Below are 16,829 nucleotides of genomic sequence, written 5' to 3' on the forward strand. Positions count from 1 at the left end.
ATGTAGCCCAGATTTGTATACATGTGATGTGGTTTTAAACATTTAATCCTGACAATGCATTATAAAATATAGATGGAAGCAGTTAACATCCAAAAGACCAAGCTGTCTAAACATTGACACTTAAAAGAATTATAAGCCAGATGCTTCTTATGTAATCACAAGAATTTTTAAACTTTTTTTCATTGGCTATAATGGAAGTTGTATAAGGCCCATATTCCTGGGCAAAGTGAGTGTAAACCACTTGCAGCTAGCATAAGTGATTGGAGAATTCTGATTTGATAGCTTTGTACACCCACTTTGCACAGTATAAATGATTATATTGAGAGGAAAAGTGGTCCAGTGATTAAGGCCTTGGCCTAGGATTTGGGAGTCTTAAGTTCCATTCCCTGCTCTACCACAGACTTCCTATGTGACCTTGGGCAAGTCACTTAATCTCTCTCTGCCTCAGTTCCCCGTCTGTAAAATGGTGATAATATCTTTGCCCTGCCTCACAGGGGTGTTGTAAAGATAAATACATTAAAGTTTGTGAGGTGCTCAGATACTATGGTGATGGGAGCCATATAAGCGCCTAATGTAGGTAAAAGCTATATAAGGTGCAAGGTAGTGGAAAATACATCCAAACATGCAATATATCTGAACATATGTGATCACACCTGAAGTACATTCTTTAGTTTTTGGGGAATGGTGTCCTGTTTCCATGTATCTGGAGAACTGCAAGCAGACAATAACAATACTGTGCTGATACTGGTTACTTATTGGCCCCAACAACATAAGTTATGTATTCTTTCACAGGCAGAACTTTCAAAGGAGCTCAGCACCCAACAGTTCCTGCTATGCTTAACTTTTTGAAAATTTGACCACTTCATTTAAGTGCCAAAATGGGAGATAACCTTTGTAAAAATCAAGCCCCAATTGTCAGTATTGAGCATTTTTGAAAATCTGTCCCTTAGTTTTTAAAAGAGCATTTATTTTTAGCCTAGCTGTTCCTACAAAAATTAAAATTCCTACTACTAAAACATATTGAAATAGTTGCGGTTCCCACAATCAACCCAACAAGTACAGGAACACCTTCTTGTCTTTCTTGTCTGACTTCTCTGCTAGATGATGCATATTTTTGACAACAGTGAAAAATCAACTACTATGTAGTTTCACATGCAGGTTTTGTAACAGTTTTGGCCACGTGCAGTATGCACGGGATATATTAGTTGAGAATTTTAAGCCTAGGATATGCTTTAAATGATGGGACCAAGGGATTCCTGGGATTAAGATTTCTACTCTGACATTAAACCCTTCATGCAAAAGCAGAAATACCTTTGAATGATTGGAGCACTCAAACATTTTGAATTTTTTTGCATATCATTAGTGTACATATAGCCTCAGTCTCTGAAAAATCTTATCATTTTGAAATCAAATTGAAAGACTATTATACAATAAAAGCAAAAATGTCTGAGAGCCAAATTCATAAAATTTTACTTTTCACCAGGGCAGTTTTGTGCATATTTTTCATGCCAGTAAAAGGCAAATTTTGCACTAAGAATGGAATTTTTCAATGCACATTCGTGAAATAACTGTGGGCTTTGGAAAAATAAAATATCAGGAAACTGAGGTAAAAACAACAGCAAATGTTTCTGTGAAGTTTCAGTGCAAACTGTTCCTACAACATAATCCTCAATTTGGCATAGTGCCTCTGAAGAATTTGGCTGTTACAAAGAAGGCTTCAGTTACCAGATTGGGAACTTTTTATGTTTTCTCTGCTCACATGCTGGACCCAGATCTGTTGATGGACAGCGTGTGAGTGTATCACTGCAGTGTCTCTGGGATTATTAAATATCAAAGGACTTCATTTTTTGACAATAAACAATTGAAAAGTCACATGTAGTCGGTTTGCATTTAAATATACACCTGGAAAGCAGCAAAAAGAACAGGAATACAGAGCATCTAGAAATTGCCTCCATAGGGCCAGATTTTGAAACTACTTGTGTAGTAAGGTACTACCGAAGGTGAGCAAGGGTTTCATAAAGTAGTAATACAAAGACAGAGAAGTAGGACTATGGTGCAAGCGATAGACATTCATATTTAAAGAAGAAAAGAGAAACAATGTTTCTCCCTACCCTTTCCCCTCTCTTTGCTCTCATAGTACATTATTTAATTTCCACACGGCTACTGAGCATTCCACTGTGTCCCTTATTCTTCTTTTATATGTGTTAAACATGTAGAGTCTTCCACTGGAATCCATTAGGATGTGATATTCAGGTTGCTTCTACCTGCATTAACTGTTCCCCTGATTTGAGTTGTAGGAGGAACAGACGCCACTGCATATTGCCTCTCGCTTGGGTAAAACAGAGATTGTCCAGCTGCTGCTACAACACATGGCTCATCCTGATGCTTCAACCACAAATGGGTACACCCCACTGCACATCTCTGCCAGAGAGGGGCAGGTTGATGTAGCGTCAGTTCTCTTGGAGGCAGGTGCTGCACACTCTTTGGCCACCAAGGTAAGAGGAGATGAATTAGGCTAGTCTCCCAGTGGGAAAGATAAGACTGTGATGCAGTTCCCAAGCAGGGAGGCAGCTGTATAATGATGGAAGCATTTTCACTGAGAAAGTGACCTGGTTTTATTATAAACAATAGTCAAAGTGATAAAAGCAATATACAGGGAATTCATCAAATTTTGACACACATTTGTCTTCCTCTGAAGCCTCAGGTCTTGGTTTAAACTGGAGACAAAATACTGGACTTAATAAACAAAGGATCACAACAAGTTTAAAAAAGTACTAGGTTTCTATGACCAAGGTACCTCTCTTGCTTACAAGATGCTTTCTAAGTATTCTGGGAAACACCTAAAATCATCATCCCTACCATTTTTTAAACAAATGAACGAACAAACCAACCAACCTCATTAAAGGCCTTATTTATGTTAATTATTTAAATTAATGGAAGAAGTCTGGTATCTAACAGCTGAAATAAAACATTCTCAAAACATACATTACATACAAATCAGAGTAGTCTATAACTGATTGACATTCAGCATCTTAGTAAATTAGTAAGGTATTATACCACATGTCATGGCGTAGTTGATTATTTCAAAGATTGTCCTAAAATGTTCTCTAGTACTAGTTTTGTCTTGTTTGCCTGCCTATTAAAGTGTTAATAGAAAGATTCTTAATAGAATTAATATAAAGAAAATGGATATGGGGGATGGAGTCATGAATCGAGGTATTTTCGAAATCCATCATCTGTGATTATGTGATTGCGGATATGGTAGCAGGTGGAAAGAAGAGCTCCCTATTTTATAGTTGGAGCTTAAATGTTATTTTTAACAATGAATTATTTCCAGGGGTTAGAAAATTCTAAACCAGTGGTGAGGCCACATTTGGAGTATTGTGTCCAGTTTTGAGCCTCCCACTACAAAAAAGGCTGTAGACAAGTTGGAGAGAGCCCAGAGGAGGGCAACAAAAATGATTAGGGGGCTGGAGCACAAGACTTATGAGGAGAGACTGAGGGAACTAGGCTTGTTTAGTCTGCAAAAGAGAAGAATGAGTGGGGATTTGATAGCAGCCTTTAACTACCTGAAAGCGGGTTCCAGGGGGGATGGAGCTAGGCTGTTCTCAATGGTAGTAGATGACAGAACAAGGAGCAATGGTCTCAAGTTGCAGGGGGGAGGTCTAGGTTGGATATTAGGAAAAGGTTTTTCACTAGGAGGGTGGTGAAGCACTGGAATAGGTTACCTAGGGAAGTGTTGGAATCTCCATCTTTAGAGGTTTTTAAGCTGCAGCTTGACAAAGCCCTGGCTGGGATCATTTAGTCCTGCTTTGAGCAGGGGGTTGGACTAGATGACCTCCTGAGGCCCCTTCCAACTCTAATATTCTATTATTCTATGACGGTAACACCAAGTTCAGAGCTGTTCTCATTGGATTTAGTTTCTTGTAGATTGTTTGGCCTGTCAGTTGCTTCCAGGGACAAATCAATGTAGTGGATAAAAAATTTAAAATCTGTCACCATAAAACTAAATAAAAAATTGAGCTAGTGAAAAGCTAAGTTTTGGGTAAAATTTGAATTGGAGCTTCTCTACCCATGTCATGGATGTTGCTGGTAAACTTTGTATGTGGTAAAATGTCGTACTGCCTGCCTCTGTGGACAAATGGAAAACTAAAATAGAGGATATTTTTTAATAGGTCACACTCATATCAAAATACTTCAGAGTGATTAGTGCTATTATTAGTTGTTCATTCTTCTTAGTTATTAATGAATAAAAATGGCATGTGGTTTTAATTGGAAGCGTAACCTGCTAAAACATTCAAAGGTTGGTAGAAAAAAAAATGATTGTAAGTGAAAAATCCCAGTTTGAAACGTACACTAAAATTTTTGTCTCCTGAAAAATTTTCAGAAGGGATTCACACCACTGCATGTGGCAGCGAAGTATGGAAGCTTGGATGTGGCAAAACTCCTCTTGCAGCGTCGTGCTTCTCCTGATTCAGCTGGCAAGGTACAGGCCTCCACTGCAGGGATTAACGGGAGGATTGAAAAGCAAAAAGCAATTATACTCAGAATTCTGACCCAGTAATTTGGTGAAAAACAAATGTAAAAGAAGGAAGAAGTTTCATTCATCCTCCAACATAACTATATTAAAAATAACAACAGCTTCTCTGGGAATATTTTTACATACATATGTATATGAGGCTACCTCACAGTATCTTTAATATTATACTTTATTAAAGGAGGACATGTTGCCATACAGTTAAAAAGACTGATATGTTACTGTGAATCAGGAAGTGCCCATTCTATTATACTATTCAGGTCATAAAAATCACAGTTCAGAAATAATGGGGCAAGACCAGACCTATTACATTTTTCCCATGCTGTGAAGGTTGCTCATAATGGTGTTTCTCTGTCTTGGAGACTTCAGAACCTGGTTTGTGATGAATAATAACAAATATTGGCTAAATCAAATTCATTCTCAGTTGCTTGCCCCCTTTTTAAGCAAAGTATATCATACTAACTGTTGGCTTACTATTATTTTCAGTCTCAGTTAATTTTCTAAATCAAAAATAATTCAGACTGTGTTAAATGTCATTTTAGTTATGTATTCATTGGCTCATCAATTAATATATATTGATTTGTGACTTAATGGTTGCTTATGCCCAGCTAACAACTTAATTCGGTAACACGCCCTTTACAGAATGGCCTCACCCCACTTCATGTTGCTGCTCACTATGACAACCAGAAGGTGGCGCTGCTGTTGCTAGAGAAAGGTGCCTCTCCCCATTCTACTGCCAAGGTGAGATGTCACATTCCAGCCAAGCACTGGCAACATTACACTCTTAGAACCAGGGGAATAATTTTAAAACAACAAAGCAATGAAGGTGCTGAGCCAGCTGACCCTCCAGGATAGGGGGATGTGGAGGCCTCTCCTGATATGAGGCTGCAATTGCAGCTGACTCCTGTTTGTTCTTGAACCTCTCAGCTAACCATTGATGGGTGAGCAGCAGGGGAAAGGGAGAGAGAATACTTGGGCATTGCTGCACAAAGAAGCCTCATACTTTTTCTTCCCCCTCATTTGTTTGCCCTTCACAGCCAGCCACTGTTTGGAAGGAAAGGAGTTCTCTTCCTCAGATAAAAGCTAGAGGAGAGATGCTCCTCTTTTTTGCTTATAATTGTCACCATCATTAGAATACTCTTAGAGATGATTTTTACAACCTCATAGCTAGACTTATATCTACAGCTTTTAGGATTTTTGAAGCTATGCAAGACTCTGAATAGTGCTCCTGAGACTATGTTCAAGCCTATGAATTGTATCTTCGGTGCTCAGGGTTTTTGACTTTTTGATACTCTGTTTCCTCTCCCTGCTCACTCCTAAAAATATGGTTGTTTTTTTCAATAGAGACTGTACCGAGAGACTTTAAGTCACCGTAGAGCATTTTAAAAGCATACTTGGACCCAGTTATAGCCAAATCTTGTTATTAAAATGTAAGGACTGCTGATTATACAGTGTATTGAGAAATCTGAGGAAATCCATTCCGTGAGAACACCAGATCACAAAGTCCTTGTGAAATTTAGTTCCTAAGTAGACTTTATGGATTGTTCGCTTGTCTATTGTCCCTAAAAGAGATCCTATTCTGGTCTTACTAAAGCTGCCTTGTTGCAGTTAGTGGCCAGACACAAAAAGACTGATTTTCCTCTTACCGATATCAGTCAAGAGTAACTCCATTACAGTCAGTGAAATTACACCAGTGTAAAATCAGCGTGCAAGAAAAATCTGGCCTAAGATACCAGTTAGAGTGGCATCTTTGTCTGAGAGCTGATCTCAGTGTGTTTCCAGTACATTATTGCTGACTCAAAGCAGGCACTTGGAATGCAATGGATCTACCAGTTAAACCCGTGGTGACATTCCTTATGACTGAATAGTAGGAGCTGTGCTAAGTTGTCTCAGTCATTCTTTGAATATATTACATATATGACGCTGAAGCCAACTTAATTTTGATGAAAAAGAAGCATAATTCGGCGCTTTCTTTAGTACTGCATAACGTTGGAAACCTGTCCTTGAAAATGCATGTACCAGAGGTTTGTGTGTGTGGAAGGATCAGGGCCTGTATCATTCTCTTATTATGTTACATAGAGGAGACTGAAAAACAAAAACACCCACACAAAATCCTATTGGTGCAAGTTTTTATTGATTTTAAAATGTTCTGGCTCCTACATTCTGCTTTTCACTGATGTACAAGAGGTGCTGCTTCTGCTGGCGTGCATGGGAGTTCAGCAGAAGCATCACCTCAGTAAGAAAATTTACCTACACTTCTCCCCAAACACAGACACTGCAAACTTGACAGGGATTCTGTTTGTCTGAACCCCTAATTATGCCTTTGGAAATGAAATAAGGGGAGTTAGGTGGAACATCATGCTTTCTTCTTGCCGAATAAGGTATTGTGTCAATACACTGAGACTGTATGTTATAGCTAATTGCTCGTGGAAGAGCTCCTCCCTGTGACTATATTTCCAGCCAGTTACATAACTGACACGTCCCAAAATCCCACATGCAAACACATGTCCACTGCTATACTCTTACCTTCAAAGAGTAAAGTGTAGTGCAGAGCGTGCACCCGTCAAGCACCAGAAAGATTGTCACTCATCAGTCAGAAGTGAATATTTACAACATCAGGTATTTACTCATTTAGGAAAAAAAGATGGGGTGAAATGGAGCCAGTGACAGGAAAATGCTAATGTGTGAGGGCTAGGGCATGGTTAAATTCCAGCTTGGGTGGAGGAGAAGGTGAATGAAGACAAAGCAGTGGCAGAGTAGCTCCTAGTACAGCCCAAAATATAATTAGCTCTAATCAGTGAGAGTATAAAATAATACTGTTTCCAGGCATCTCATTTTACAGTGTACTGGCTTTTTCTAGTTTTTGTGAAACTTCTTTTTCTCTCCACCCACACTCTAGATCCTCAGCTGGTGTTAATCTGCGTAGCTCGATGTCAATTTATATACACTGGGGATCTGGATCTTAGTTCTATTGACATCTACTGACTGCAGAACTCTTGTCAGCATACATAAAGGGCAGCCACTACATGAATGCATTTCAAAATCTGTGCATTCATGTCTGTGTCCATATTCCTTGGGACATCTTGTTCTGATAGAATATGCTTTTCTATATGTTAACAATAGTCAAGATTTCCAAAATTTAGAGTTCAGTGCAATCTCACAGTTTTCATTTATGAACCAGCTACCATTTTGGTATATGGAGGACAAGATGCACTTTTTTGCATTATTACAATATAAAAGAGTGGGAAAAAAGTTTTTGGATTTAGAGAAATACAAACAAATTCATTGTACTGTATGCCTTGAAGTTAAACATTAGCACTGCTGGAAAATGGAATTTCCTTCCTGAGAAGATTTTGATTTTTTGGAATGACTTTTCATCCAAAATTTCAAACTTTTTCACAGAAGGAAAACTTCTGAAAAATTCCATTTTGGGATAACTGAAACAGAATGCTCAGGCTTGCTCCTGTTTGTCTGACTCTCTGAGCAGCTGCCTCCAGGCAGTGCTCAGCTTCTCAGGCAGCCAATTCCTGTGGGGAGTCAGGCAGTACAGGGAGGCAGCTGCTCAGGGAGCCTTCCCATGCTGTTCAACTCCCCAGGGAGCTGGCTGCCCTAGGAGGCAATTTATCAGGGTGTCGGGCAGCCTGAGCTGTCAGGAAACCTGGCAGGCAAGCACTCTGTCCTCTTTTCCTGGTTTCTTTTGAAAGTTTCAATGCAACTGACACATCCCGTTGAACATTCTGATTCGTCAAATCAGCATTTTCTGACAGAGAAGTGTTCTGTCTGTTTTGACCAGCTCTACTAAACATAGATTTTAACAAGTTGCTTTATAATGTCCAGTATGCAACTGGAAAAGTTTTAAAATGGCACTTATTCCCATCAGATAGCATTGAGGCCAGCAGGTTTGAAAAAAAGTTATTTATGTGAATATTGAAAACAGCCACAATACACCAGATAACTTATGTCCTAAAAGCATGAGGGTTTATGCCCTTTTTAAGCTAACTGCTAACTGATAGGATTAGGAACAGATTTCCATATGCATAGGCTATTCCATAATTATCCACCTTCCTTTGAAGTATCTGGTATTGGCCACTGTTGGAGGCGGGATACCCATCTAAATGGGCAGTTGGTCTCATCTGACACAGGAATTCCTATGTAAAATAATTCTTAACATACAGAAATGTCTCAACAGTTGGTTTTAATGGTTTTCCTTTTCAACATTCCTTCATATTTCTCTATGCCTCCATTATCTGAAAAATGGACGTATTCTATTTCTTCCATAATTATTTCCACTGGAAATTGACTGTGGGATTGTCAAGAATGGGAAAAATAATGTTTCAGTCTCTAGAGACAGATTGTTCCAGATATTTTTGTGAAATAAAATGGAGAGTACTATTTGCTGCCTGATGGCTTTGTAAACAACAGAAAAGACTATTAACATATGGTGCCTGGTTTTAGAATGGATATACCCCTCTGCACATTGCTGCCAAGAAGAATCAGATGCAGATAGCTACTACGCTGCTGAGTTACGGAGCCGAGACCAACATTCTGACCAAACAGGGAGTGACCCCACTGCACCTCGCCTCTCAAGAAGGTCATGCTGACATGGTTACCTTGCTCCTGGAGAAAGGATCCAATATCCATGTGGCAACTAAGGTAATGTCCTCTCGCCACTGAGGATAAGCTATCACGGGAGGGCATCCAATGACTTGCAAAGTACAATACAAGAATAGAGCCAGCTGCTCAGAAATAGAGTCCAAACTGCACACCCCTATACACGTGCAAAAGCTCAAGATATGGGAAATGTAAGGAAGCAAAGGCAGGTGAGTGAGCAGCAGCAATGAGGGCAGCTGGGTACTGGCAGAAAGAGAGAGACCCTGATCAAAGGCTAGTTTAAAAGTACATCATTAACATCTGTGCTGGGTAACCTAGGGAGGACTTTCAGCTGTGTGCCGCGTCCAGTGGAAAATGATGTGCCAGGTAGCTCTGACAGAAAGGTGGGTTTGGACAAGCAGGCAAGCCAGGGACATTGCTGCAGAGCCAGCCGTTGAGGAAGGGTTTTAGTGTTTCACTGTGCTGCAATCTTGTAATCTCTAAGATGTTCATAATACCACAATTGTACATCGTGTCTAAAGGATTAAGAAATACAGGAGGGAGGTTGCATGAGACTTGAGGTCCTGTGGATCATTGGGTTGATCCAGCCCATGCGTGACACATGTCAGAAAACAATAGCTTGGGGGCTAAACTAGTGGAGTGCTCATGGCAGTTATCCCAATCTATTGTGCCATCCGGCCTCCTTGCTGGGATGGAAGAAACTAGTAATGTTTGGCAAAGGATAATGCAGCATTACTAGTTGAGAAACTAATAAAATAATCCTAATGAAAACCATTCTGATCTATCAGGTTTTCTATTAGCATGTGTGCCAAATCCTTCCTAGAAGTACCTTGATTCCCCCCCAAAAACATTACATAAGGCTTTCTGTTAATCAATTATATCCAGCCAGATGATGCTGAACAAAGTTTACTCTCATGGTGTCTGGTTCTGCAGCCTTTGCTCACAGAAGTAAAAGCTGCAGGATCATGCTGTTGATGCATGAGAATAGTGTAATGCCCCATTCTAAGGAATGGGAAACAAACTGCTTTCCCATTCTCATATTCAATGTATATATTTATATAATTTATTTATATAAGCTCTTACCCATTTCCTGTCCACAGTATGCGTCAATGTATACTTTTTTAAAGGGTTGCTTCAATTCTGTTTTGGAGCCTCAATTTTCTTCTGTTGTTTCCTTTATTCTGACTCCCACCATAATTCTTAAGGCCCATTCCTCCCAGCTGAGGAAGGCTACTTATGACTCCCAGGAGTTGCAGAAAGGGTCATCCTACTTCATTAGTGGGCACTTCTATTTCTCCAGTGACATTACTGTGTAAAGTCCAGATGTGGTAATCACTAGCTGAAAGCATCAATCTATAGTTACGTTGGCAGTCTGCTGTGATGAGCTGTTTGTCAATTTTATATGGATAGAGACCAGCTCCTATTTTTGCTTAAAAAACTATAATTATGGATAGGATCTTTTCATATTTTAAAAATGATAAAACTTGTAAGTCTCATTTCTTTCCCTTTGGTGACATAGTTCTCTTTCCATTTCATTTGTAGAGTGGATTGACATCCTTGCACCTTGCAGCTCAGGAAGATAAAGTGAATGTAGCTGATATATTGACAAAGCACAGTGCAAACCAAGATGCCCAGACAAAGGTATATCACATAATAGCTACGGCTTCCTTGGTGAACAAAGTTGTTATTGTTATAATGGAATATTCCATTGACTGCACAGGTTTACTTTTCATGGTATTTTATTGTAGCTGGGCTACACTCCTTTAATTGTGGCTTGTCACTATGGAAACATCAAGATGGTGAATTTCCTCCTGAAGCAGGGAGCAAATGTCAATGCTAAAACAAAGGTAAAGAATTTTTCATCACTTCTGTTTTTGTTTGTTCAGTGACCAAATGATATTAATTCATACTGCAGAAGGGGAGTTATAGGATTGTTTTCCTAGTAGATCTTTTACAGATTACTCACGCATACTAGGTGTCAATATCTCCTGATGTGTGGCTGTGGTGGAATGAGTTCCCTCTGCTCCGCTTCAGGGTGCATTACTCACTAAACTGAAATCAGAACCATTAACTCTGCATGCGTGAGAAGGTGGATCTGTTTTCTTGCGTTTTTCCTTTATTTTATTTGTACTTGTTACACACATGAGCCTGATTCTGCTCTCACGCATGTTTTACATTAATGTAATTCCATTGACTTCAGCAGAGTTGCTTCTGATTTACAACAGAATAAGGCCCTCCAAGGTGTGCTATGTGGTGACAACTCTGCCTCTCTCAACCAATGGTTTCTGAATTTGCTGAATATATGCATCTGAGACCACAAAGCCATGTTGTATCACAGATGTCTTCATGGCACCTGTCCCAGGAGAAGAAGGCCAGTCCACAAGGCCCAATACTCCCTGACTCCAACTCAAAATGGTTTCTTGTTGGTAGCCTGTAGTCATAGCACTACTGCTCACATCCAGGCTCAAATGGCTTCATTGGTGTTTTGGTGTCAGTGTAAACAGCCACGCTCCATTGTTGACTTCAACAACACATGTTGTGTCCTTGACATCTGGTAAAAATGAAGCAAACTTGTAACTCACTGATCATTCCTGCTGACACTTCTGTCTCCAGCTGCTTATGTATAGAGTAGATCCACTCCTCAAAGTGGGACAGCACCATGAAAATGAGCCCAACTAAACGGCGAAAACTCCAATGCACAAAAAAAGCACAGTGGTAAGGGAGTGTCAGGACATTTCCAGTGCAGTCATAGCCCAGACTCAGTAGGTTAAAACCATAGGTAAGATTGTTCAAAGAGCTGGTAAGTATAATACTAGAAAAAAGCTGAAAACCATAATAAAAGCAAACAAATGGAAACTATGTGCTACGAAGACAGCAGGTGGCAGCACCTCCAGCTGAGCTACTTGGAGGCAATTGAAAGGAATATCCTAATTAGAATATCCTTATCTATTAGGTGTCACCCTGTATCTAAATGTGTGTTGAACTTATTGGGTCAGATTCTGACTTCAATTACTCTGGTTATTCTGGTTATCTGAAATAATTCCATTCAAGTCGATAGAGTTTGTAGATTAACACCAGAGTAATTGAAATTAGTACCTGGTCCATTATCTCTTCCAAAACATCGTAAATATTAGCAGACTAACACCCAAACAGCATCATGGTTTCACTTATTTTAAAGAGCAAGTCCCTCCTGGCCAGATTAATAGCTGACATCATAAGTTAAAAGCCAAATAACATGCTGCTGGGGTTCTTTCTATAGAGAGAGCCTTCAGGATATTGTGTGCCATGTTCAGCAGAAAAATAATGTGTCTGGACTCCATCCCAAGGAACTACACTGGTATTAAAGTTACAGAAATAATGCATCTAACGAAGTGGGTTTCTCTCCACGAAAGCTTATGCCCAAATCAATTTGTTAGTCTTTAAGGTGCCACAGGACTCTTGCTGTTTTGCTAAAAACAGACTCACACGACTACCCCTCTAGAAATAATGTGATTGTCAGTATAAAACACCACAACCTGCAGTAAACTCCTGCTTTGTATGTATTCAAATGTGTATCCTAAATGTCACAAGGCAACTGGAGTATTGAGCACATTCACACCCATCTATCCATATGAGAGATACATGACATAGTAATAGTTTAAGGCACACATACAAGTCCAAGAGATCAGTCTTAGGCCCTTTGGCTCCCATATACATACATAAATGGTACAGTGAAATTAAATTGCTGTTTTCCCCCCGTTTTATTCTCTGCCTGCTTTCAAAGTCAAGTGCAGATAATTTGGTAAATTAGCTGCCTGACTGGGTTCATACAATTGCCCCTCAGATCAGCTAGCTGAAGTGCAGTCTGGCTACATTTTTGTATTTTATAACATCATGAATGGATCATTGGAGTAGATAGATATACAGAACAGAAATATGTTTGTTGGTACGCAGAACATGCAATCATTTTTCACTTTATGTATGGCATAGTTGGGACCTTTGCTAGACAAACAGATGATGAACTGCACTGACATGCATAGTCAGACTCATAGTCAAACAGCTGGTTCATTTAAAATGGACTCAATCAGTGCTGTTAGAATTTACATGGCTTTTAGAAATTAGCCCAAGCGGTTTTAAAGGTAGACTCCTTCGGTACCCATTAAAAACAGAGGACTGGGAGTCAGAAGACCTGGCTCTGGTCCCCAATTTGCTGTGTGACCTTGGGCGTGGCAGTTCAATTCTCTGTGTTTCATTGATCCTGTCTGTTGAAATGGGGACAATAATGCTTACCCTCTTTATGAAAAAAGACCATTAATATTGTCATATGACAGATGCTCTACAAGTCAAAATATTATCATAGTTTATTATTTCATTAATCCATAGAGGGGTTAGAGAATGTTGCTGAGAATTATCATATATGTGGGGAAATTGCTGGCAGAGCTGTGGTTTTAAAAACAGTCAATGTCTTGATTAGAGGAGATATATTGAAATATATTTTCTAATCACTGTGTTTTTCTCTCCTTAAAAATATGGTAATTACCACCAATAACAGAATGGCTACACCCCTCTGCACCAAGCTGCTCAACAGGGTCACACTCATATCATCAATGTTCTACTCCAGCATGGAGCCATGCCCAACGCCATCACTGCCGTAAGTCTGGAAACTGCCAGTGGTACTACTGCCATCTGCCACCTGCAGCCTGTTCCCCTGATAGCTCCTCTCTTTTCTGAGTCTGATTGACTCATTTGATTCCTCTCCTTTTTAGCCTTTTGCTTTGGTGAATATGCTTCTCATGCAGCTGGATGTGTGAATGTGACTTTCTTCTTCCTTTCCACCCCCGTTAAGGTAGCTCTGTTCAGTTGCGAAGGGAGAGGGAGAGTTAGTTTGAATAGTGAGCTGACCATGGCATTCGGAAAGAGTAATTCCTGAGTTATAATTCCAGTTTGGCCACTGACTGGTTGTGTCACAGGCATTCAGCCTCTCTGCAGCTCAGTTTCTCCATGTATAAAAGGAAGTTGGCAATAAAGATGGGAGTCATCTTATTCTCCCAGTGCCTGGCCAAGATGAGGATCTGGACGAAGGCAAACTGACTGCAACCCTACGGTGTAAAATGAAAGAGATGCTTATTATCCAAGATGAAGCACTTAGTCCAGACCCGATTTACACTCTTCCTCTAGCCATTTGTTTTCCGCCTCCTGGATTGAGTTTACTACTATTCCTGGATTCTCAGGTAACAGCTGTAGCCTATAGTGTAGCTTCTATCCTCTACAGACAGCCAGGAGTCTGCAACTGGTTTTATAACCCCATTGTTGCAATGCCATCTATACCATTGATAAATCCAGGTGAACTCTATATACCCAGAATGCAAATGTAAAATGCATCTCCCTAGCTCCTGAGTGGGTCAGATGGCCATAAGCACCTAATACACCTACTTGAATCTGCACTGGCTTCTCACTCACTCCCTGGAACAATGCTCTGTGATTGAGTTATCCAAGAATCCATGTCTCAGCTCCTATCTTAGATCATCAGCTGGGAGGCTTTTGTGGTCAATTCCTGGGGTTAAATACCCCATGGGGGCTGATTTAGTTGAGGGTAGGTTCATTTGATTTCAATCCTGTTGTATGGCTGTCACAGCCTGAGTTCAACAGGTCTCAAAGCACAATCACTACAAGAGATAACCTGGGCTCTTACTGTGGTGTTACCATCCACACAAAAACATCTCATTCAAGTTAAGTGGCCCTTTCAAGTAGGGCTAGCTGGCCCCAGTTCAGATTTCGGTTGGGACTTGTCTTGGTTGCAGTGTTAGCTAGATTCAAGTGTTAACCCCAGCCCGATTCCTGTCTACACACACAAATGTCTCACTCGAAGTTATGTGATGCTTTCAACCTTAGCTAGCTGGACCATCGGGGATATGGATTGAAGCTCAAGTACTTCTGATGCTTGAATAAAGAATGCAGAAAGCAGCAAAGCTATTCTATGCTGCTAATCCAAACACTGCAACTTGAGTGTCATTTTGCAGTATGGTTGCTCTCAGTCAAGATAGCCTAACTCAAGGAGTTAACTCCAGTGTAGATAACTAAGCTAACACTGCAGTGAAGCCAAGGCTTTGGGCTGGAAAGCCATCCACTTTGCAGTGAGAACACTGGCTAAAACAGTTGAGTGTGTATAGTCATTGCATGTCTTCCCATAATTCTTGCCATGTGCCCAGGACAGACATGTTCTCCCACTATTCACTGGGAAAGAATAATAGAACTACTCAGCTTACTGCTATACAAAGAACCATGGGATATGCCCTCAGATGTCCTAGTGACACATGCAGGTGAATACAGCAGCAGTGAGGACACAGTAACTTGGCCAGGGCTTTATGGTGTAGCAGCTCATAGCCAAGGTTACCCAGGTTAACTCTGCAGGTAAGGCAAACCCGCAGACATTCTTACCTGTTGTAGCTTCTGTTTGTTGCTTTTTTTTCTCCTGCTCCTTCTGACAAAAAGGCACTGATTTTTTGCTACTCGTTGTGGGTGGATTTATGCTTTGGTGATGGGCACTTTTGAAATAAATAAATACAGACCAGATTTTGATACTGTCTCACTCACATTGAGTAGCTCCATTGACTTCGGTGGCACAGCTTCTGATGTAAGGTACTGTTCAGTGTGAGTGAGACTATAACAATCTAGCTCCATGTAAATAAATAATACCTATCCACATCACAAGGATGTTGGGGGGTTAAATAGCTAATTAATTCTTTAGTTGAAGACTACAAGGGCTATTTAAATACAAATTATTATTTTATGACTTAGATGGATATTTAAATGTAAAAGAATTCCCTACATGTCCTAAATGCGAATCTTCTTGTTTTCTTTTGTTTCCTGTTACATAATGAGCTTTTACATAAGTTATATATTCCCAAAGAGATCATTGTACCTGTTGCAGATGTGAACTGTTTTTATCAGAAGTTAGACCATAAAACTTTTTAATAGTTTCTAGAATAATCTCCCAAATAATACAGCTTTTGCTCTATTAAACAGATAAATGTAGCCAAGCCACATTCGGTGGAGTGAAATTTGACAACTTTAGGGTTAAAGCACATAACACGTTTTTTTATGATGAATTGCAGACAGATGTAAGTGTGTTGTGTTACCATGGTAATCAGGGCTATAGTCTTAAAGAAGTTACAAAGACAGATTCAGATGTAATGGTAAAAATCAGTGATTTTCCTAAGCTGTGCCTTGTTTTGGATGGAAATGCTGGCTCATGCAGTGCTGGGAGTGATCTCATTGGTACAATCACAATCCTCCCTCTCATTTCTCTCTCTCTCTTCAGAATGGTAACACTGCCTTAGCAATTGCAAGGCGTTTGGGATACATCTCAGTGGTCGATACTCTGAAGGTTGTAACAGAGGAGGTCACTACCACCACAACTGTGAGTACTAGATGTGTTATGATGCTTCCATTCTCTATTCACAATCCTCTATGCGCTATGTCTCTGCTGTATGGATTCAGCCTCCCTATGTCTCTCTCTCCCTCTTTTTTGTTTAAGATTTTAAGGCCCTCCTTTGCTTGGTTGTTGCAAATGTTTGATATGCATGTAGATGTGCGCACGGTACACAGAATTCATAGAGAGCTTTATAAATCTGAATTCACACAGATGAAATAGCAAGTACTCAAACACAAAATATAACTGTTTAGAGAAGGTCTGAGCAAC

The 16,829-nt window shown here is 40.0% G+C and overlaps 1 protein-coding gene across 5 annotated transcripts in view; it reads left to right on the forward strand.

Moving 5' to 3' along the window:
* The window catches only part of ANK2 (ankyrin 2), a 272,410-nt gene that overhangs the window by 145,456 nt on the left and 110,125 nt on the right, over positions 1–16,829 (forward strand). For all 5 annotated transcript variants that reach the window (XM_067558657.1, XM_067558653.1, XM_067558655.1 and 2 more), the window contains exons 14-21: positions 2,298–2,495; positions 4,388–4,486; positions 5,180–5,278; positions 8,993–9,190; positions 10,691–10,789; positions 10,897–10,995; positions 13,680–13,778; positions 16,449–16,547. In XM_067558657.1, the coding sequence (XP_067414758.1) occupies positions 2,298–2,495; positions 4,388–4,486; positions 5,180–5,278; positions 8,993–9,190; positions 10,691–10,789; positions 10,897–10,995; positions 13,680–13,778; positions 16,449–16,547 (990 nt within the window). The remainder of the gene's footprint in view (positions 1–2,297; positions 2,496–4,387; positions 4,487–5,179; positions 5,279–8,992; positions 9,191–10,690; positions 10,790–10,896; positions 10,996–13,679; positions 13,779–16,448; positions 16,548–16,829) is intronic.

This window comes from Emydura macquarii, unplaced genomic scaffold (genome assembly GCF_026122565.2).
Source record: "Emydura macquarii macquarii isolate MOO-44397 ecotype Brisbane River unplaced genomic scaffold, CSIRO-AGI_Emac_v2 contig_2171, whole genome shotgun sequence".
In the NCBI taxonomy this organism is placed as follows: domain Eukaryota; kingdom Metazoa; phylum Chordata; order Testudines; family Chelidae; genus Emydura; species Emydura macquarii.